We start from the raw sequence: 21,961 nt of genomic DNA on the forward strand, positions 1-21,961 counted from the left end.
TGTTGTGGGTCTGGAGTCACATGAAGGCAAGACCAGGTAAGGTGACTTTTCCTTCCTTGCAGTTAGTGAACCAGGTGGATTTTTATGACAATTGAAAATGCTTTTCTGGTCACTGTAAGACTTGCCTTTAATTCCAGATTTATTAATGGAATTCAAGTTCCACCAGCTGCCAGGGTGGGATTTAAACCCTTGTCCCCAGAGTACTAGCCTGGGCCTCTGGAATACTAGTCCAGTAACATTACTACTAAGCCACCATCTCCCCTTCAAGTGCCTTGGCAGAATGTCACTGACCTAGTCTATTTTGAGGTTGGCCACTGGAAAGATGTAAGTAAGAATATCACATTTTCTTCATTTAGATCTACAGGTCCTTGAAGAGAAATCAAAAAATGAAGTAAATGATCACACAAACCTATTATTATTCATTTGCAAATGTTTGCATCATCTATTGATTGATTCTGAAAAGAACATGGGCTGTCCAAAAATAGCAACCGGCACAGCAAAAAAGCCAGCCAATCTTACTGTTCTCTCTACACTGAATAATTGTTGAAAATTTTATTGAGCACTGCAATTTCTATTGTTTCACAGTTCATTTAAACTTATCCAAATACAGTTTATAAAATGAAATGCAAATATTGAAGAAATGCAGCCCTTTTGTGGTTATAACTGCTCATATAAACTCTTTACCTTGAAAGCCTTCTTGACATTTACATGAATAACTATTGATTTCATCCACACAACTGCCAAAGCCACATGGATTGGATTTGCAGTCATCAATGTTCACCTCACAATAACTTCCTTCAAAACCAAGGGAGCACATACAGAGATACTCTCCACTTCCTGGAGGAAAATTTATGTTTGTAACACAGGAACCACCATTCAAGCAGTTGCATGAGTTTACAGTGACCTATTCAGAAAATAGAGGTAATATTATATTTCACATCATGATAAAAGATATTAGTATTTATGCATATGGGAGGTCAAGATCACATACAGTTCTCAGGTTAACTGGGTTGGAGGGCAGGATATAATTGAACCAAGGTATGTAGATCCAATTTTGTCCAAATTTTATTGTAAATTCTTATGTCCACATTCTTAATGGAAACTGTCTACATGAAAACTATAATTATTCCGCCCTGTATGTCATGGCGCTGGAACATTCTCACAGTTTGTCAAAATTTTAAACAGAAAAATAAGAATTTCTAGCATAAAAAGTTGACTGGAAATGCATGTAACTCTTAGTATTTTAATATATATCCGTCAATCTCCCTATGCATTATGAGAGGGACGATGAAGAGAGAGAAAAAAGGGAGTTTGAAAATATAATTTACTTTTCATGAAATTGATCTTGCTTGCGATGGTTCTGAGGTGCTTAAACTTACTGACTGTCAGTTGCTAACAAACACTGATTTTACTCTTATTTTAACCTTCACCTTCTGCCTATTTGAATAACTTTTAAATTCCAAGACTCGTCTACTAGAGAAACTGCCAGCTGTGTAAATATATAGGGAGCAAATTCATTTGCCATGCAGGATCAGATTCCTTTGTTTTCTTTACCAGGTAACTGTTATTAAACAAAGCAACCATCCAAACATTTGTGGAATAATGAAAATGTCACCTATCTGTGTAGACTTACATCTTCCAATGCTTTGGGGGTGTATAGAAATTGCTTTTTCTAATATTGTTAATAAGTAGTCAGTTGCTGCTGCATTATATGTTGTGGAAGAATTCAAATCACATTGATATAGGAGCAAATCCGGCAAAAAAGATGCTTGGATTCAAAATCAAATTAGGACCAGGTTTGAACTTAGAATATGTTCCAGAAACATTAAACCCATTTCCTTCCTGTGTTTCAATAACAACTTGTTGGAAGGTAGTTGTGGTTTGTGCCTCTGGGGAAACTAAGACCATCCTATGATTTCCTTCAAGAGCTTTGTAACAACTTGCAGGGTTATTATATTTTCAGAATAGACTTCATATTAAAGATTGGCAGAACCATCATAAGGCAATTGTCAGTGATTGGAATTTGATAATTTCTGTGAAATGGAACAGGAAGTGACATGATTAGATGTGGTCACATTATTCAGATTAATACCTAGATTTGTAGGTTTAAATCTTTTTTTCAATTCAGCTAATGTTTTACTGCCAACAAACAAACATTCTTCCAATCAATTTTATTTAAAATGCTGAGAGTGCACTGGATTTAAGTATTATACACATCTTTATAGAAATAAGCAGCTTGTGGGTTGAAATTATGCTGCATAAGAAATGCACTACATTCAAATGAAATTATTTTCTATATTTACAGAGGAGTTAACCTGTGAAAACAAATGGGTTAATATTTTTGCTAAAATTACAAATAAAAGAATTTGAATATAAGAACATAAGAAGATGTTGTAACTAATGTGCCACACTATAATTCCAACCCATTAAATAAATGAGCCTCATCTGGCAGTAAGGCAATGATGCATCCACTATACACAACTTATATTATTCATTTTAATTAGAGAAATCTGGCTTGTTGTAAATTTCAAATGCTAAATATTAGGAAGCAGAATATGACTAATTTATGAAACCACATTCTTTTTCGACTCTAATTTTTTTTCAAGTGCAGCGTCAAACATTTTTATTATTTTCTCTCCATTTGTTTTTGTCCTTGAAACACATACCAATTGCTGCCAGGAAGGCAAGCAACTAACTCTTTAACAAGCATTTACAATTCCCAGAAGCTCTGAGCTGTTCAGGAATAATTCTCCCCTGATTTTCACTAAGTTCAACACCATCCAATAGTCACATTACTTAGATAAAGAACTCAGCAGTGTGGGGATTTCAAATTCTAATTGTTAGTGATAGAACTCAGACATGAATTATCATTTATTATTAATCCCAATACTCCTCCTTCTGTTTAAACGATTTGGGCATCTCCTTCTGTTTAACTTCTCCGTTAACTGATTGTATCCTTAAAATTAGATTAACTACATTCAAAATATACATTTTATGAATATACATTAATTTAAACATTAAGTCCTATAGTTAGTCATACTAAATTATAGACTAAAGGTTTAAAAATTGTGTTGTAATTATTTTACTCAATTAACATATTGAAGGATTTTAGTGGAGTACTGTCAAAATATTGACAAAAATGCTTATTGCAGCCCCCCAAAAATTCATTTAAATGATTGATAGATATTTCTTCAGCATATAACTTTAATATTTCAAAATAAACACATAACGTTGTTGTATTACACAATGTCAATGTTTACTTTTGTTTTCAAAAGAAGGCTGTACTGATATTTTCTTTTGTTATATTTGACCCTGAAGCTGATTCAGAATGCCAGAATTTGGAAAATGTCCCATTTCTCAACAGTGATAAAATGACATAAAAATTCATTCCTCTCAAGGAAAGTGCAACTTTTTCACATTGAAAAAATGATAATTTCTCCTTCAAGTAAACAAATGCAAAAGGTATTACTGCAGAAAGCCTTACATTTCACCCATGTAATGTCCATTACCTCTACTGATACGTTGGTCTCAGCATTACAGTCATCTGTCACAGAAAAAGTGAACGTCTGTGATTCCTTTAATGAAACCTTCCATATAAGAAGTCCTGCAGGAGAAAGACTAGCATCCTTGGGCCCAGTATTTATGTTAAAAACAACAGCAGATCCTTCTGGGTCTGAAGCCAAGAACTGGTACACAAAATTTTCACCAGTGAAAGTTTGAAGCCTTCCTTGTGAAGCTTGAAATATTGGAGGCTGGTTATCTGCAAAAACAGCTGATCATTTTACTTCACACAGAAACAAATAACAGAACAATCAACAGTTGCTATGGGACAGATTTTAACTCTCAGGTGGTGGAGTGGAAAGGGCAGCTGCCAGATCACGCTGCTGCGAAGCTGGTCCATTTCTAGGGCTTGGTAACATTATCTCCAAGTCTCCTTGTGAACTACGTGTCCTAATGCTGCTAACTGACTCCAGGTTGGCCCAAATGTTGGTCAGCCTATTGGTGTGACAGCCAGTAGAAACTTAGGGGGTAAATTGGTAGGGTAGGGCAGGACGATCATAACAGGGTGGAAATGGTAGTTTTAGTAGTATCTATTGGGATGCATTTTTCTCAGAGCAGTACCAGCACCGCTAGCCTCAATTATTTTTACAGCAAAAGCTGGCCCAATATCTTTGACTTCTCATCAACCTATAAATAACCAAGGTGGGATTTTCTGTTATAGCTATCTGAATGGGTGTTGGGTGTCTCTATTAGGAAATTAAACACTTCTCGCCCACATTTTTCTATTTTACTAAAATTCTTGTGACCTGTAACCATTTTTTGCTGATGTTGGGCTTCATCCAATGAGGAGTAAAATTCATTTATTGCATTAGTGTTAGAGTAAGTAATATTAGGCTTGACGTCTGGCATCACATAACTATAGCAGAACATTGGTAAATATAGATTGTCATAATATATCTCAACAAGCAGAAACCGTGCAACATGAATTCACTTACTTTCATTAACAGACCACTCAAACTTGGATGTGTCTGGTTTGCACAAGAGGCAAGGGCTAGTTGGATTTGGATCCCCTGCGCCATAACAGAGCCCATCAATATTGCATGTTTGCTCCTGGGAAAAATAGTAGTACAATCAAAATGTAAACTTCTGCTGTATATTCAAATACATGCTTCAAAGGACATGGCTATGATAGATTTGATATACACAGGAATCAATCCCTTATGCAATGCTCATGGTAATGTGCACACCATTTACTTGCTTTGGCATCAGATCCCATGGCACCTTTACCTAACAAAAATCTATTGATCTCAGTATTGAAGATTTCAATTGACACAACCTTTGCAGCTTTATGGGCCAGATTTCCACAACACTTTGTGTGAAATAATTTTTTCCTGACTTCATTCCTAAAAAGCCTAGCTCTAATTTTAAGATTATATCCTCTTGTTTTGGATTCTCCACCAGAGGATATAGTTTTTCTGTACATTTGCTATCATCCTGTCACTGGATCAAGAATCGATGTGCTGATATTCAGGTGGCCAGGTGGTGAAGGATTTAACTGGAGCTCTGTTTTTATGCTTTTTACAACATATTAGTTGCAGAGACACATGTCTCTACCATGCACTTCCAACTTCAACAACCACAGTTTCAGCTGGCTCCAATGTATGAGCACAGATGAATCCCCAGTTAACCTCCAACATCCAAATACAATTAAACAGCCAATTAATACACAATTAACACTGAGAACTGTGATGCATACCTTGCCTGCGTTGATTATATTACGGCATGGTGGGCCATTAAGGATATGGCTATTTTTTAACAATATAAAAACACTATTGAGAACAATTAAGAATAAGTGAAAAAAATAAAGCGCAGTTGTTAATTTTGTTATAGCAACAATTAAATTTAATTTGCACCTTTTATTAACGGCTTTAATATTTTAAATCTGTAATTGCTATGGTTACCCTCTGGGTGGTGATCTAAGTTGGTAGTTCTGATTTATTCAAGGGTTGTCAAAGATTGACTTCTTTCTACTGAAAGAGAGCTGAAATTCAAGATATATGAATTTGATTGTCTGATCATTCCATTCCAATTTATACACATGATTAAGTGGTAAATCAGGACAGCAAAAGAACATCAGAGTCCACTCCATCCACACATTGGGGAGAATATTCCTCCTGTCGTGGGGCTTGTGCGGGGGCGGGTGCCTCAGGGAGATTAGTGTAAGTTTCAAAAATTTAAATTAGGAAAAGAAAAAATTTTAGGACATGTCCCCTCATGTGACAGTGTCACATGAGCTGGGTCTGTCAATGAGCATTAATGGAAAAATTTAAAAATTTATAAGCCCTTAATGAAACCTCATCCTGCCTGTGGATGAGGTTCCATGAAAAATGCGAAGGCTGCCTGGGCTCCTCACCCGCCTGCCAACCTCAAGGTTGGACGAGCAGCTCGGTTTATTACTTTAATTGATTTTTAAATGGCCTTAATAGGCCTTTGACAATTCAGCGGGCGTGTAGCCGAGTCGGCTGCGCGTCCGCTGAACTGAAAATTTCAATGACGTGCGGTGATGTCGGGACGCTCACCCGATGTCACCACACGTCATTTTACGCCTCAGTGAGTAGGCCCCGTCCCCGCTTGCCGACCTGAAAATTCAGGCCATTGTGTAACATGGATCCTACTGGCCTATGCCCTGGCCAATGTCCTGGAAGACACAAGAAAATAAACCCAGGAAGACCTACAACAATTTAGGAAAAGCTCTGCAAAATTTATATTTAAATCCATAAAGTAATTAAGCAAAATGCCAAGAAAACACAATAGCTTCCTCACAACCCCAGCTAAACATCAATTTAACCTCGAGAACTTGAAATTCCCCTTCACTCTGCAATTTATCAAGTTCCTTTGTAAAGAACTGTAGTGAATCAACACCACTACATGTTCAGATGTTTGTTCTGGATGGCATTCTGAAAACAAGTACATCCTGACCTCTAACCTGACATTTTGTTTTTATTTTGTATGTATGTCCATTCGTCTCACCATCCCTATCCTACTTAAATGGCCTATCCAGCTTGACTGAGTCAATCCCTTATTTATCTTAAGAACTTCAAATCATGGTCCAGGTTTTCGTGGAGGTGTACTGAATTGGGAGGCCTTTAAAAATGGTAGGTCGGGCCCGATTCCAGGATTCCCATCCCCATTTCCAGCAATTTGTGCCAGCGTAAAGATGTGGGTAGCCAGCCAGCATGCAGAACTCCTGCCGTTGCCAGCTCTATTGTGTGAGAGGCCATTTCAAATCCTCCTGAAGTTTGATGGATCCGGGCCTATACTATTGGCAGATGTGGTTCACGGCTTCCCAGAGGAGTTGTGAACCATGGCGGAACCATATCTTGAGTCAGAACCAAAATAAAACAGTCATTTCACATTCCCATTAAAATATATTTACCTTTTTACCTTCTCATAAAGCTGTCAATCAATACAGGTGTTCATTGTATTAATGAAAAAAAGTTATTATTCACTTCACATCTCTTAATCTTGTGTAAATAAATACATAGGCATTGAAACAAACTCTTCAAACAACAATCAGGTTATTACCAGGTAATAAATATGTCAATAAAACAAGGCTCAGACTCCCCTCCATAGCTATGTAAATATTGCCTGTGGAGAGCTAAATGTAATGGATATTCTTGGAGCTTAGCCAAATATTCATAATGAGATAATCTGGCAACTGTACCCATAGAAGCAGTTAGAACTGATGGCTAGATATCTGATTTTATAGTTGACTTCATTATGAATGCTTGGCTGAGTTCCAAGAATGACATGGGAGAAGACATGGAAGGGACTTGGGAGATATGGGGGGGGGGGGCATGGGGACACAGAAGATATGACGAGGGTGAGGGCTTGAGGTCCTGACAGTCATGGTTGCAACTCGGCCAATGCCCCAATAAATGCCTCCTAGCCTGCCATCCTCGCAATTTGTCCACCTCCACTGCCGCCTTGGGCCTGCCTCCGGGAGTGTTGGGCCCATCTCCAGCCTACCCCCACCTCTTTAAAACAAAAAATATGGCGGGGGGGGGGGGCAGGTGATCCTTAACAGAGAGGGATTTGCAGAGTTGGAACTTTGACGTGTCACACTTCCTGTCTCCTTCACAAAAATCCAGCCCCTTGTCTGCCATAAGCGTTCATCTCTCTTAAGTAACGTTGCTAATTCTTAGATCCTATCATCATTAATAAGAGTTCTTCAAGTTGGTATTATCCTGATTGTCACAATTTATAACATCTTGACAGCTTTATCATGTGCAATGACAAAAAATAGATACAGCACTCCAAGTATGCTTTACATAGCCATCATGCTTTTTGTATAATTAGATCAGGCATCAGGAAACAATTCTTTTTCAGAGAATTTGGAATAATCTATCAGACAATGTAGTAAAGGCTAGAATTGTAAAGGCCTCCTAATCTCAGAATCAGTCTTTATTATTCATTGAAGGCACAAAAAGGATAAAAAATATTATTAAAAATCATACAGCCAGTGCCACCTTCACCTGCAGAATCTGTTGCTATATTCAACCACGGTCCTGGTGGCAAGCCTTTTTTTATGGGTCTTGTGCTGTCTCATTTTTTTATGTCTGACACCCGGAAAATGCAGCAGGCAATGAAAATTGTGGACGATTGAGTTGTTAACAAACTTAACAGCTTATGTAATGATTTCAAAATGACGGATGGGCTGCAGATTTCAGCGCCTGCCCACCTTCTATATAATTGGAGGCTGGCATGATGATGTCGGGTTGCTGACCTGATGTCATCATGCCAATTCTTTTGGTCAGTGGCAGTGCGGTAGTGTTGTTGGGAGGCCGATTTGTGATATTAATGATAGAGTTGATCTGCAGACACTTCTAGGGTGGAAACATTAAGGTTATTTACAATATACTCAGCAGCATCTACCCATGTGCTTTCAACTCTAACTCTGCCTCTACACTGACTGCTGAGGTCGCCCGTGCTATTCCCCTATTGGTTATGACAGATCATGTGATCTTCCTAATAAGTATTATACTTAAAGGTACATTACACACTATTTAAAGCCAGAATTACTACAGGTTGGGTCAGCATGCCCAATTTGGGAACATAAAATCCAGCCCAAATTTTGGTCTTACCTTTAAAGTACAGAGTCCATCAGAGTTTGGCTCACAAGTTTGACAAGCTCCATCAAACAATGTTAAGAACTGTGAATTGCTGTACGTGTACCCATCATTTGAAATCTGTCAGAGAAAACAAAATTAAATCATACTTCTGTAGACTCAAATGTTAAGGGCTATGGTGAGCTTCACAACCAGGGGCAATGCTACCCATGCACTTGTTCAAGGCTCCAGTTCTGGCTATAACAGGAGATAATGGGCGGAATCATCACAGATTTTCACTAAGTGCGATAGTGGGCAAGAAAAAGAACGTTTCACCAGCCAGCCACAATGACAGCTTTTCAGGCCATATCATCCCAATCCCACCTCATTAATCATGCATTCCCAGGAAACACCCCGTTACAATGGCAGGCAGGCTCTCATTTGCCCACCATGCCGGCATCTCTCTGCTTCCTCTCGCCATGTGCTATATTTAAAGTGCAGCCCCACACAAAACTCTCAGTGCCTCCAGCCCAGGGCTGCTGCACAGAAGACATGGCCTGAAGATTGCAGGTCACTGATTCAGTGATGCATTCCTCAAATGCCTTTTGTACGCCATGGAGGCCCGCAGTGATGTCCTCTACCCTTGCTCTGGCTATAGGAGGGGCAGCAACATCACCAATCTGGCTTGGGTGGTGGTGGCAGCAGTGGCCAGTGCCAATACCCTGCAAAAGAGGACGGCCATCCAGTGCTGCAAGAGGACGATTGATCTCCTCTGTCCCAACAGGGTAAATCACTCTTCTCATCACTCTCAACTCACACACTCACAAACCCATCACACATCCACAGGGATCTCATTCATTGCCAGTTCAAAGGACATAACCATTCATTCTATCACACACACCTTCATTGTCCTTATCCTGTCCATGGCACCACTCACCACCCATATATGCCAGGCACACTTATCACCTAGCCTGGCAGGTGTCCTGCTTACGCTCTCTCTATCTGTCTTCATGCAGAACAAGCTGGCACACAACAAGAGGGAGAGGTCACAGGCTGGTAGAGGAATGCCTGAAATCAAGGTCCTCATGGGCATTGAAAATAGAGCCACAGAGTTGTCCGGCAAAGATGTGGACCATTTCTGCGCTGACAATGAGGTCAGCAGTGCTCTACCAAGTGAGGATCCAGCAGTGCAATATCCATCAGATAACCATGCTTTGAGTGATGTGTCCTGTTTCACAGGCCACCGCCATGCACTAATTATCTGTCCTTGTTTTCACAGGTATATCTGAGAAACAGCCAAGGAAGTCCATGACCCAGGTCCTTGACTCAAGCTCCGAAGATGGTGGCAGGGACTTCCACATTTCTGGCACTTGGGGGACTGCTGCAGGCCAGAAATCTGTTGAGTCCGAGTAGGATGATGAGCCTCTGGACTCAGTCACACTTCAATTGCTGGAGTTATATAGGCAAGCTAGGGAACGTCAGGAAGGGATGTCCACTGCACCCCTCAGATTGCAAGGCACTGTAGAGGAGACTGTCCACTTTCAGTCTGAGGTGATAGCGTCGGCATGCTAATGCATGAGGTCAATACTGGTAGGATGGTGCCTGTCATGGAGACCTTGGTCCAGAATATCGGTCCTGCACTGCTGCATGGGCTGAACACCATCATTGATGCCATTGTTGGCCCCCAACAGTGTATGCAAGAGGGGTGCTGGGCAGCTTGATCTCACTCCAGCTTCCCCTTCTCAAGGAGTCAGCCAGGGGCCCTTGGGCAACCTTAGGGAGGAGAATCAACAGGTCCACACCCAGAGTGTCCAGCCCATCCGAATCTCTTCTCCCTGTGACCCCAGCATATCTAGCTCCACAGGCTGAGGAGGGTGCCACTGCCATACAGCAGGACACCGAAAGCAGGCTTAGGCTCTCCAAGTCTGAGCCCTTCACTGGATGCCTGTCAAGGTCATCACAGTCAGGGCATAGCAGTCAGCAGTCTGCCTCCACCTCCACTGTGGATGTTGGGAAAGCACAAAGACATGGCAGGGCTAGGAAGGTTAAGAAGATATAGTTGCTTGGGCATGGGTGTTAATTGCATGTACATAATGTTCACTATTGTTAATAAACTCCCAAGAATGTCTCCTTCTCTATGGCTCCTTGTTATGATGAGCAGTGTTCATGTCCCTCATGTGAAACCTTGCTTCCTGCACAAGTTAAAGGTGGGTGCCTAAGTCCAGGACCTCTTCCCTGTGCAGTAGATAACTTTCAGGCCAAAGTGATAGTCTGGCTTCACACCCACTGGACACATTAGTGATGTCTGCTCCCCGATGGTACTTGTCATTGCTGCCAGAATGTACTGGGCAAGCATCACAGTTCCATCATTCTCTCTGCCTGCTCTCAGCACCTTCGAAGTGGGGCTGGCCCCCCCATCTCTTCAGCATCTGTGACCAGTGACGCTGTGCTCCTGAGAGGTCAGGTGCTGAAGGCTGATAAAGGGGCAGGTGCATTTCAAGTTTCATGGCTGTGTCTCCATGAGATGACCCTGATCATAGAGCTCAAACGAGCTGCCCTCAGCCAGACAGGAGTCAGACATTCACAGAGGTGATGTGAAGATCTCCGTAGTGTCTTCACTACACGTGGTCATCATCCTCTTGGAATCTAGCGTCTATTAGGGCCTCGGCTGCGTTTCCATGACAGGAACCTTATCACAGAGGGTGTGTGTGCTGTATTCAGCCAGAATAGAGTCAAATGTTCACAGATGCAACGTGGTGTCTCCTCACTGCATGTTGTCATCATGCTGCATGAATCTAACAGTCACGATGGCCTCCCGAGCGCACCTGCCTCGTCTGGCCAGTGCAATGGCCTCATCACCACTGGCATCCTCGCCTTTGACGACTTCCTCACCCTCATCCCCATCGACGTCCTCCTCATTGGAGGAGACCTCCAGCTCCTCCACGTCCTCCTTAGCCAGCTCTTCTCCCCATTGCAGCGCCAGGTTGTAAAGGGCACAGCAGGCAACGATGATGTGTGACACCCACAGTGGACTATACTGAGGGCTTCACCAGATTGGTCCAGGCACCTGAATCTTATTTTCAGCATTCCCCCGAGGAGCCAGCCTTGCAGCTTCTGTGGACCCTGAAAACGTCGGGGATCTGAGACTTGCTAAGTGTGTAGGTGTTGTGGACCCTCCCTGGGATCTGTGTGCAGACCTGCAGGATGCGTTTGTGGTGGTAGCACACCAGCTGAACATACAGCACTTGACATAATTGACCCTTGTTGCCATAGCGATCTGAGCGAGAGAAGTCAATGGCACCCTGCACCTGTGGGAAACCTGAGATCTGGACAAATCCCAGCACTCTTGCAACCCTGCTCCTCCTGGTCTCGGGCGAAATGTGCAAAGTTGTGTGCCTTCGCGAAGATGGTGTCCGCCATGGATGCATCATGGATGCATTTGTGGATAGAGGCTTGCGATATCCCACAGAGGACACCTCTGTGAAAGGAGCCACTGGTGTAAAAATTGAATGCTGTGGTCACTTTCATGGCCACTGGCAGTAGATGCCCTCCATGTCCCTGTGGTGCCAAATCCTGCAGCAGGTGGCTACCTACTATGTTATAGGGCAGGATTTTCACCCTGCTATGGGGGAAAGTATGGAGGAGAACAGGTACCATTCTCCACTCAAGCCATTTTTCTGAAGATGGGACTGGGGGCACAAGAGTTACCTGCCCACAAATGGTAGGTGTCCATTCAAGTAAGCTAAAGGCCAATTATGAGAGGTCAACTGGAATTTTTCAGTTGTGAACAGGCCAACTGTTTGGGGGGTGGCGCCCCTGTGGCAGACAAGGGGAACCAGTGTTCTCGGATGCCTTTCAAGCCCTCAGTGCCTACCTGACTACACCTGTGGCCAGGGGTCATCCTGTGATCTTGAAGAGGGATTTTCCTCTATGATGGTGGCCTAGCAACTGTGGACATTTTTAATTTAAGTTTTAAAAGTTGTTGAGAGGGCAGCTAGAGATGGAGACACCCTCTCTCTCATTTACCTGAAAAGGCAGGCTGCAGTTCTTTCTGAGCTGGAGGGCCTCCTATCAGTCCTCCAGCTTCAAGAGCCCAGCTGCTGTCATTAATTGGAGGTCAGTGGCCACTGGCCATTAATTGGCTAATTCAGGGATAATCACTGTTGGATGACTGTTTTCTACACATTGCAGTTCTGGACACCTATCTGACCCCGAGGTCATGGTGCTGACCCGGAACCCAAAATTCTCCCATAATTCCAAATCAACAGGATACTAATGCATCCGATTTTAAACCATGCATTACTCTATAGAATTAAAGTGTATCAAAAAACTCCTCTCTTTATTTACATTAACTGCATAGAATTCATGAATCGAGCATACTACAGAATATAAATTCAAAATTCATATCCAGAATTTTTCTCGCTCATTAAGTTTAGTCCAATTTTACCTCAGCAAGTTATTTGTTTATAATTTATGTATGTTATATTGTTTTTAGCTGGAAATCACTGTATGAATGATTAATGCTGCAGTAGAAAATTTATTAATTGCGATACATATTTCAAATTTAGAGAAAACTAAATCTCAAGCTTAAATCTGACTACAATATAAGCAGTGATTATATTATAAGGGTATATTCAAAACACTAATGTGTATTGTCACTGGCACTAAATTGTTTGGACAATAGACAAATAAAGAGAATATAAATATAAAAAGTACATTTATCATTAACTTTTGCTATGTGAATAACTTTCTGGGCGTAAGTGTTTTAACCTGTATTCATCTCATGAGAGAAGATGAGGATGCTTGAATTTAAGAGGCAAAAAAGAAAGGTAGTGAAGTTAAAGTGCTAGAAATATTTACAAACATTTCATTTGACACAGAAGAAGTGCAGATTAAATCACAAACTTCTATGAGTGCCTGCAGTTGGCAGGAAGATGTGTTTAAAATGAAGAGCTGAAATTATGGAAGCTCCAACCCCTTGTAGGTTGATTGCTACGGACTACAATTATGAAAAATGTAAAGATTCAGTTTCATCATATTATGTAACACAAATTATTTGCACATTTAAAATTTGATACCTTGACTTGCCATCTTGCAATTGGCTTGTCATCAAGAAGGTCTATACTTTCAAATGGTTGACCAATCTCAGCTGGAATCTGGCAGTCCACAGCTCGATTACTCAAAAACGTCACCTTTGTTGGATGTGAGACAGTTGGAACCCAGTCATCATTGACGTACTATACTCAATTAGATAAAGGAAATTGAAAGATATAACATTAATTCTGACAACACAAATAAAAAACAAACTTATAGCACAACTCATGCTATCTCCTTAGGGTTCTTACATATACAGACAAAATTTCATCCTCTTCTCTGAGTGCAAACATATATTTGCAGATCACTGCATTTTGCTTTGAAGTAGTGGTAGGCTAACTAGGATCAGGGAGCATCCATGCTCCATATTCCGGGCCAGGGTAATTATCTGCATTTTAATGACAATAATGCCTGACTGAGAGATTCGGATTAAATTATACCAAGATTATTCAACAGCACCAACCCCAAAAGAGGCAGGGATATTAAAGCAATATCATGCCCAGACAGCAAAGAGCAGGCCTATGAAGAGTCCACATGAAAGTGAAAATATGTAGAAACTTCAACTTCTTTTGGAGTTATGAAGCATTATTTTCCTACTTATACCTGTCTCTTGTAACTGTCATTGTACAACTTAGGTGTTTTGATATAAAAATTGTAAGAACGCATGATGCTATGGCAGGAATCAAAACTGAGCTACTTTGTACAATAGTTTTAATTTTGTGACTGCAATAAGAATATTTGTTATTCCAGTTAAGTTAGTGCACTTGAAAACTAATTAACAGTCATAGATTAATCTTCTGTGACTTGACAGGTGTATAAAATAATTATGACTGTATGGTTCTTTTATACATTATGTATTTTATCTTGTTATGCATCCACATGATGTGATTCTGGTGGTATTCAGTAAAAGTACGCAACTTCCAAGTAGATTTTAAGCTTTTTAATATATCTTCCTCATTTATATATTTAATATAACCTTCTGCACTTGATCTTTAAAATACCTTGAATTTTATAAATTCACAATGTACAGTCCCAAAGGGATTAAAGGTATTGACTTTCCTTCTACATCACACACATGAACAAAGTAGAAAATTAATAGCCTCAGTTGATGTAGTTTGGTGAACAGCCACTCTGTGGCTCTCTGGTGTTGCTGTTGCAATGAAGGCCACAGGATGCAGCTATAAGTTGACTTATGGGGCTCAGGACAAGAGGCTACTGACTGCCATCAGCAGCTTCTTGTTTAATTGCAGTGGGATGATTAGGGGGCATAGCTATTTGATGAGCCCTTGAGATGGTCAAAGCTTTGAAAGCTAATTTTCTTTGTTACCATTAACTGCACATATCCAGAAGGATGTACCTCCATAATTCTCAGCTCTGGGTTTCAAGGTCAAGAAGGCAGAGACTGCCCAATGATCTGTGTTGTATCTGAGTTATTTTGTCAGTTAAGGTTTATGTATTGGGCAGCAGTGATCTTTGCAGCTAGTTGAGGTCTGAGATCCAAGTGCTGGGTGGAGTCCAAGAAGACAATGAAGTTCTGCCTGTGGCTGTGTGTGTCTGAACTTTGAAGTTCAGGCAGTGCTGATCAATTAAGATGAGAACTTCAGCTTTTCAATTGGCCGAAGCTTATGGGTGCTTAAATAGTAACTGAAGCAGCTGTAATAGTGACTGCAGCATATAAAGAGTTAAATACAGGTTGAATATCCTTTATCTGAGACCTTTGGGGCCAATTGCATTTTGGATTTCAGATAATTTTGGTTTTCAGATACTGCATAAAAACTTACCCTACAATAGCCTAAGCCTAGGCTAGCTATAATCTAAAGTAAATACAATGGCTAGAAAAATAAGATGTATCACTGAAAACTAAATACAGGATACCTGTAATATGTTTCTTTTTGACATGTTCACCACAAAAATCACAAGATAAACAGTGCAGACAAACAACTAGATTTTCTGCGCTAAAGGTCAATGAGGTTAAAAAAAAAGTACATTTTTTAGATTCAGTTTTTGGATTTATGGATAAAGGATACTTGGCCTGTACATAACACAATAGACTTCCATAGTGAAAGCATAAATAATGAAATGTTTGCACTTAAATAAAACATGAGAATTGTTAAGTTTAAATGGCTACAAACTAATGCTCAATATCCAAAGACTGAGCCATATTTAACAAGTGTCAGCAAATAGCATGTTTATGTCATTCTAAACACTACTTTTTTAAACTCTTAGAAAGCTCTCAAAACTCTTTCCAATTCCCTGAAGAATTGAATATTAAAAGATGTTTAACAAAATAGCCCTGCACTTTATTTACTATTGAATATAGACTTCATCCTGTAACTTTACTTACTTGCAGCTTGATGATTTCACATGTTAAACTTGCAGACTCCATGAACCACTGGCCAAAGACCCTCACAGAAGTACAGTCATACTGCCGAACATCACACAATCCAGAATTCTCCAACTCTGTGATTTCAGGAAGCTGATCTTCGAAGTTAATATCATAAAATGTGAATCAAACTGTACTCTCTGCAAAATTTTAAACTTGCAAGACCTTACATTTTGTTGTACGTAAGTCTTTTCCAAACTACAAAAATCCTGATTTTTTTTGTTCAAATACACATATATATTTTATTCCTACTTTCCATCACTAACAAAGTGTGGTGGGGAGGTTGGGGGGGGGTGGTGGCAGTGTCATATTGAGGGAGAGAGGGGTTCATGACAATGAGCAGTATTGCTCTTCCCGTTTGAGCAGAAGCCTCCTCTTTGCTCAATATCTACTGTACAGCTCAGTTCACCAATGAGCAGAATAGGGAACAGAACCTGCATCTTCAACAATTTACACTGCTCAATTATTAATAATTCCACGACACTTCAATTTATGTGCTAAAGACTGAAAATGCAATAGGAAATTTCAATAAATTTAAAAGTTTTATTTATTTGTGCTACAATACTTACCAACTAAAACACTGCAATCATAGCTGCTAAAACCTGAAAAACAGGTACAACCCCACTCAGTACATTCACCATTGGCAGTGCAAGAATTGGGACATCTTAGTGCTGACAAGATGTCCTGAGGTACACTAGACAAATCCCCATTGCCACTTCCATGATGGATCCCATCTTCCAGTAGTTTCTTTTCACATTCATTCTCTAACAAACTTAGACCTCCACTTGCCCAGCTGACGTCATCCTTAAGCTGAAGATCCAAGATACAAATATCTATAACATCCACTAATCGTTGGCCCAGTAGCTCCCCACAGGCTCGACCTATACTGGAATTGGCAACTGTCTGTTGGCATAAATCAAAGGCCATAGCTTCTGTCAGTCCAGAAGATGTAGGCCAAGAAGGCAAAATCTCTTGATGAAGTTCAGAAGTATGGTCCTCAGGAAAGAAATAACTGAATCCTTCTAAGTCTGTCTGAGTAAGACTTTGAAAAGGGAATGTTGGTAAGTATTCATAATAATTTTGCCGTTTCCATCTTCTATTCTCAAGATATCTTTTCTGATGGTAGTTGTCATCTTTGTGTTTGTTCCTTCTAGTGTGTTGCCTTGACATGGCTTGTTTTCTCAGCATGGTCTTCTCTCTGGGATGTACATAGGAGACCCTTGCTAAATGGATGGTTTGATTTGATTTACTCAGACTGGCATAATGTATATCTCTTAAAGTAGAAATTGTAGACTTGATTTGAGCATTGCGCCTACTAATTCCTCTAATCAGCTCAACAGTGCTAATGTACTCTGCTGTAACATCCAGTACTGGTATCAAATTGGAATTTCTCACATTTTCACTTCCTGGACAGGCTGAAGGAACCATAGATTGAGGAACAGAATCTAGTTTATTGGAAGATTGTTGCAGCACAATTGAATCAGAACTACAACTACAATAATGTCTTTTTTTGACAATAACAGGTGAAGGTGCTGTTTTATCAAATAGACTCTTTCCAGACAGAATTCTGTAAAAGCACAACCAGAAACAACATTACACATTATTCACATATCTGGCACACTGACAAGCTCTGTACAAAGTGCCGGTTATATTTTATTTAACTAAAATATATTTTCAAAAGATTTACTATTTAAATTAAGGTCATCTCTTCTTTAATAAACATTCTTTTCCTTAAAAAGTACATTCTTGGTTATAAGCAGATGTATAAAATACTGAAACAACCTAAGCCAAAGCTTGGTCATTACTGCATTTGCAGGTTCAATGATGGTTGGTATGTGTCAAATACATAGCCAACGGTTTTGTACCAATACATATTTTCAATTAATACATTTTTTGACAATGAACATAATTTTCAAAGCGAAATTGCCATTGCATAGGCAGGAATCTGGTACATCCTTTGTAGAGTTATCCCAATTTCATTCCATTGAAGTTAATGGGAAGAAAATTGGGGGGTTCCATAATGGCCAAGCAATGCACACCGCCAGATTAATAACCATCCAGTATCACAAAAATCTTAATGCAGAATTTTGAGCTAAAGCTTCTGTATTATTCATACCTCCAATTTTCAATGAAATTATCAAGATTGTCAATCTTTTCTTGAATTAAGAGGTCATCTGAACCATGAAAATCATTATTCACATCACCATCAAATGTGCCGCAAAGACCCCTGGTACTTTGGAAGTCTACACCTGGTGCTCTGAGTGTTAAACTCATTCCCCATTCACTCACATCAGCACGGACAAATGCTCCAGAAGAAAATGTGATCTATATGGAGAAACAAAATTGCAGCAAATTATCTTTGTTTATTTGATAATTTTGCTTCTATATGATCCTAATTATATGATTGCAGCAGCACTAAGATATATCTGCAATTATATTGTAATTGGAACCTATATCCCCTCTCCAATTATAATAAGACAATTGTAACATCAGTGAGCAATAATTTTGCTTTATACAGATGCTACAGTTAGAAACGTTGATTGAATCTGGAGTCAGGCCCTGATCAGATACTGTACCAAAGCAAATAAGGGAGTCTGACTTCAGAGTCATGTCAGGCCTTAACTCAGGGCTTACGCTACATGGGGGCAGAGGTCTTCAGTCTTGCACTCTCACATGTAGCTGGAACAGGTACTGAAGGCCACCATTCATGACGTTGCCAGAGTATTTGGGGTGAGGGATATGTCACCCAACTTAAATGCTAGCAGTGAGCACCTAGAACATGATGCATCTTGGGTTCCATCAGTGGAGGAGGAAAAATGACACTGGGCAGCTGATCTCTTGGTTGTATTGTCGCAGGGACGTATTGTTATTTTTATTTATAAGTGATCAAGACAAATGAAAATGCCTCTAGCTTTAATACCCACATGTTACATTCTTCCTCTATAATTGGAGACTCAAATGCAGAGGGCAGAATTTTCCATGCCTGCTGGCATTGGGTGTGTTTGGCCACGTGAGTGGACAATATGGCAAGAAGGCCAAAAATCATTTTTATGACGCCGTGAAACCAGTTTGCAATCGTTCGCTCTGCCCTGAGGTGGGCCATGTTTCCCGTCATCGGACAGCGGGAACCTCATTGTAATACATCTGCATATCATTATAAGCCCAGCCAGCTGGAATCACCCCACACACCGCTGTGCTTCACAATGGCACGTATGAGGCATGAACCTCATGGGGAACTTGGAGGTGAGTGCACAGTAACCTTGCATAGTGCTCACGAGGGTCGCCTGTTGGGCTTCAAGGTTGAAATGCCGCGCATTCAGGCAAGGGCACAGGCAAGTCACTTTTTCCTGGCTGGCTGGCGTTGCGGGGCCAGGGGAAGGGCTGCCCTGCAGTTGAGGTGAATTGGGGGGGGGTGCGGTGTCAAGGGCTGCACTGCATTCTAGGTGACCTGGGGGGCTGCACTGCTGTTGAGGTGACTTCAGGGGGTGGGGAGCAAGGGTTCCACTGTGGTTGAAAGTAGTGCACAAACACGTGCAGGGTGACATGGAGGGAAACAGTCATACATTAGGGAAACTTTGTAAAAAGTGACCATTCCTCTGCAGCTGAAACAGTTCACACACAGCCACATTGGCATGAATGGAGTCGGGTCTCTAGCCTATCTGCCCACTTGAGCAACGCAAAGGCATGAAATTGCCATCAAGTGCTCCAGAGATTTTCACCCCTCGGGCACAGACTGCAAACTAATGAGTGTTTTAGCAGATGGCAAAACTATTGGACAACTGTGCACTTTCTAGTTTGGACCAGCCTCCCCCATGGTTTAAGCTAATCGTGTAGCCTTGCAGTGTAGGTCAGGAGAATGCCTGCGCCTGAGCCGAGAGCATAGCATGCAGTCCAGTGGGCAAAGCTTCCGCCAATCAGTAAGTTGGATTGGGGCAGAGGAAGATGGGGTCTCGGGCAGCCATGTAGCGCACTAAGCTCCGGCCATCCAAGTGGTGGCCAGCACTCTCCGGGATGTGTTAAGGGGCCTTCAGACTTAAACAGGAGAGGTTCTAGAACACCCAAGCTAACCCACACTCTCTCTTTCATCTTGCAGGAGCAATACATAAGGAGCATGGAGCCTGGTGTCCTAGCAGTATGCCTTGTGGCTTACAGGAAGCAGAGATGAAAAGGAAGACAGCGATGGAGGTGCCTGGTTGGGCAGGGGGAGGAGAAGCACCCTCAGGAAGTAGAGGCAGCTGGGCCTCCCGCACACACTGCTGATGAGCCACAGAGAGCTGTCGCTGGTCAGCGCCTAGCTAGACCCAGGGTCTATAGATGCCATCTTTCATTCCTGCCGGTGACGGCAAACCAGTGTCGTCGAAGACTGTGCATGTCTGCCAACTGCTGCAGGATTTGGTGCCATGGGGACATGAAGGGCATCCACTGCCTGTGGCCGTGAAAATGACTGTGGCGCACAACTGGAATGCCAGCAGCTCCTTTTAGGGCTTCACAGATGACATCTGCGGGATATCGCAAGCCTCCAACCACAGATGCATCCATGAGGTCACAGAAACCATCTTCATGAGGGCACACAGCCTTGAGCATTTCGTCCAAGACCAGGAGTGTCAGGTTGCAAGAGTGATTAGTTTTGCCCAGTTCTCAGGTTTCCCACAGGTGCAGGGTGCCATCGACTGCAGTCATGTGCCACTCAGATCCCCGTCGCACAAAGTGGTCAACTATGTCAACTGCAAAAGCTTCCATTTGCTGTATGTTCAGCTGGTGTGTGACCACCACAAATGCAACCTGCAGGTCTGCGCATGTTTCCCAGGGAGTGTTCATGACTCCTACATTCTCAGTCCGTCACAGATCCCTGATGTCTTCCAGGGTCCACAGAAGCTGCAGGGATGGGTCCTTGGGGACAAGGGTCACCCGCGGAGGCTGGATTTGTGGATGATGATGACGATGTGCCTTGAGGAGACACCGTGGGCCCTCACATTGCACCTGTGAACATTTGACTCCAGTCTAGCTTATGGCAACGCACATACCCTTTGTGATAAGGCTCCTGTCATGGAGATGCAGTGGGGATCCTAAAAGTTGTTTGATTAAAGGAGGACACTCCATAGATCTTCACAAAGCCTCTGTGAATGTTTGACTGCTGTCTGGCTGAGGGCAGCTCGTTTGTGCTCTGTGATCAGGATCATATCATATAGATGCAGCCGTCAAACTTTAAATGCACCTACATCTTTAAGAGACCCTGGCCTGAGACATCTGCCTTTGTCTTGTGCAGGAACCAAGGTTTCACATCTGAGTGGCATGAATATTGCTCATCAGATCAAGGAGCCATAGGCAGGAAGATGCTCTTGGGAGTTTATTTACAATAGTGAACATTATTTACAAGTGATTAACATCCATGCCCACGTTGTGCAACCACATCTTCTTAATCTTCCTAACACTGCTACTATGTATTGGTGCTCCCTCGACATCCACAGCGGAGGTGGAGGCAGCCTGCTGACTGTTACACCTGTCTGAGATGGCCTTGGTGCGCGTCCCCTGGAGGGCCAAGGCCTGGAGGGCCCCAGCCCACTTTTGGGATCCTGCTGTGTGGCAGTGGCAGCCTCCTTGGCCTGTGGAGCTGGGGCTATTGAAGTGACAAGAAGAGGGGATTCGGACACTCCCAGAGTCACCTGTATGGATGGCCAAAGGGTGTCTACCAGCTGATCCTCCTCCTTATGTGTGCCCAAGGGCCCCTGGCTGACTCCTTGAGGAGAAGTGGTAGCTGGAGTGAGATCAAGTTGCCCCCCCCACACCTCTCACATATGTACAGTTCGAGGCCAACTATGGTGTCAATGATGGAGTTCTGCCTGCACAGCAGTGCTGGGCTGATGTCTTGACCAAG

General features: G+C 41.8%; 1 protein-coding gene across 1 annotated transcript in view; it reads right to left on the reverse strand.

The window, feature by feature from the left end:
• Window positions 1-21,961, reverse strand: part of vwdel (von Willebrand factor D and EGF domains-like) — a 242,783-nt gene that overhangs the window by 141,650 nt on the left and 79,172 nt on the right. Inside the window, exons 11-18 of the mRNA XM_041183982.1 lie at window positions 18,203-18,411; window positions 16,656-17,653; window positions 16,048-16,184; window positions 13,688-13,846; window positions 8,646-8,750; window positions 4,497-4,611; window positions 3,510-3,760; window positions 685-904 (exon numbers count right to left, since the gene is read on the reverse strand). Coding sequence (XP_041039916.1) covers window positions 685-904; window positions 3,510-3,760; window positions 4,497-4,611; window positions 8,646-8,750; window positions 13,688-13,846; window positions 16,048-16,184; window positions 16,656-17,653; window positions 18,203-18,411 — 2,194 coding nt within the window. The remainder of the gene's footprint in view (window positions 1-684; window positions 905-3,509; window positions 3,761-4,496; window positions 4,612-8,645; window positions 8,751-13,687; window positions 13,847-16,047; window positions 16,185-16,655; window positions 17,654-18,202; window positions 18,412-21,961) is intronic.

This window comes from Carcharodon carcharias, chromosome 3, assembly GCF_017639515.1.
Source record: "Carcharodon carcharias isolate sCarCar2 chromosome 3, sCarCar2.pri, whole genome shotgun sequence".
NCBI lineage: Eukaryota > Metazoa > Chordata > Chondrichthyes > Lamniformes > Lamnidae > Carcharodon > Carcharodon carcharias.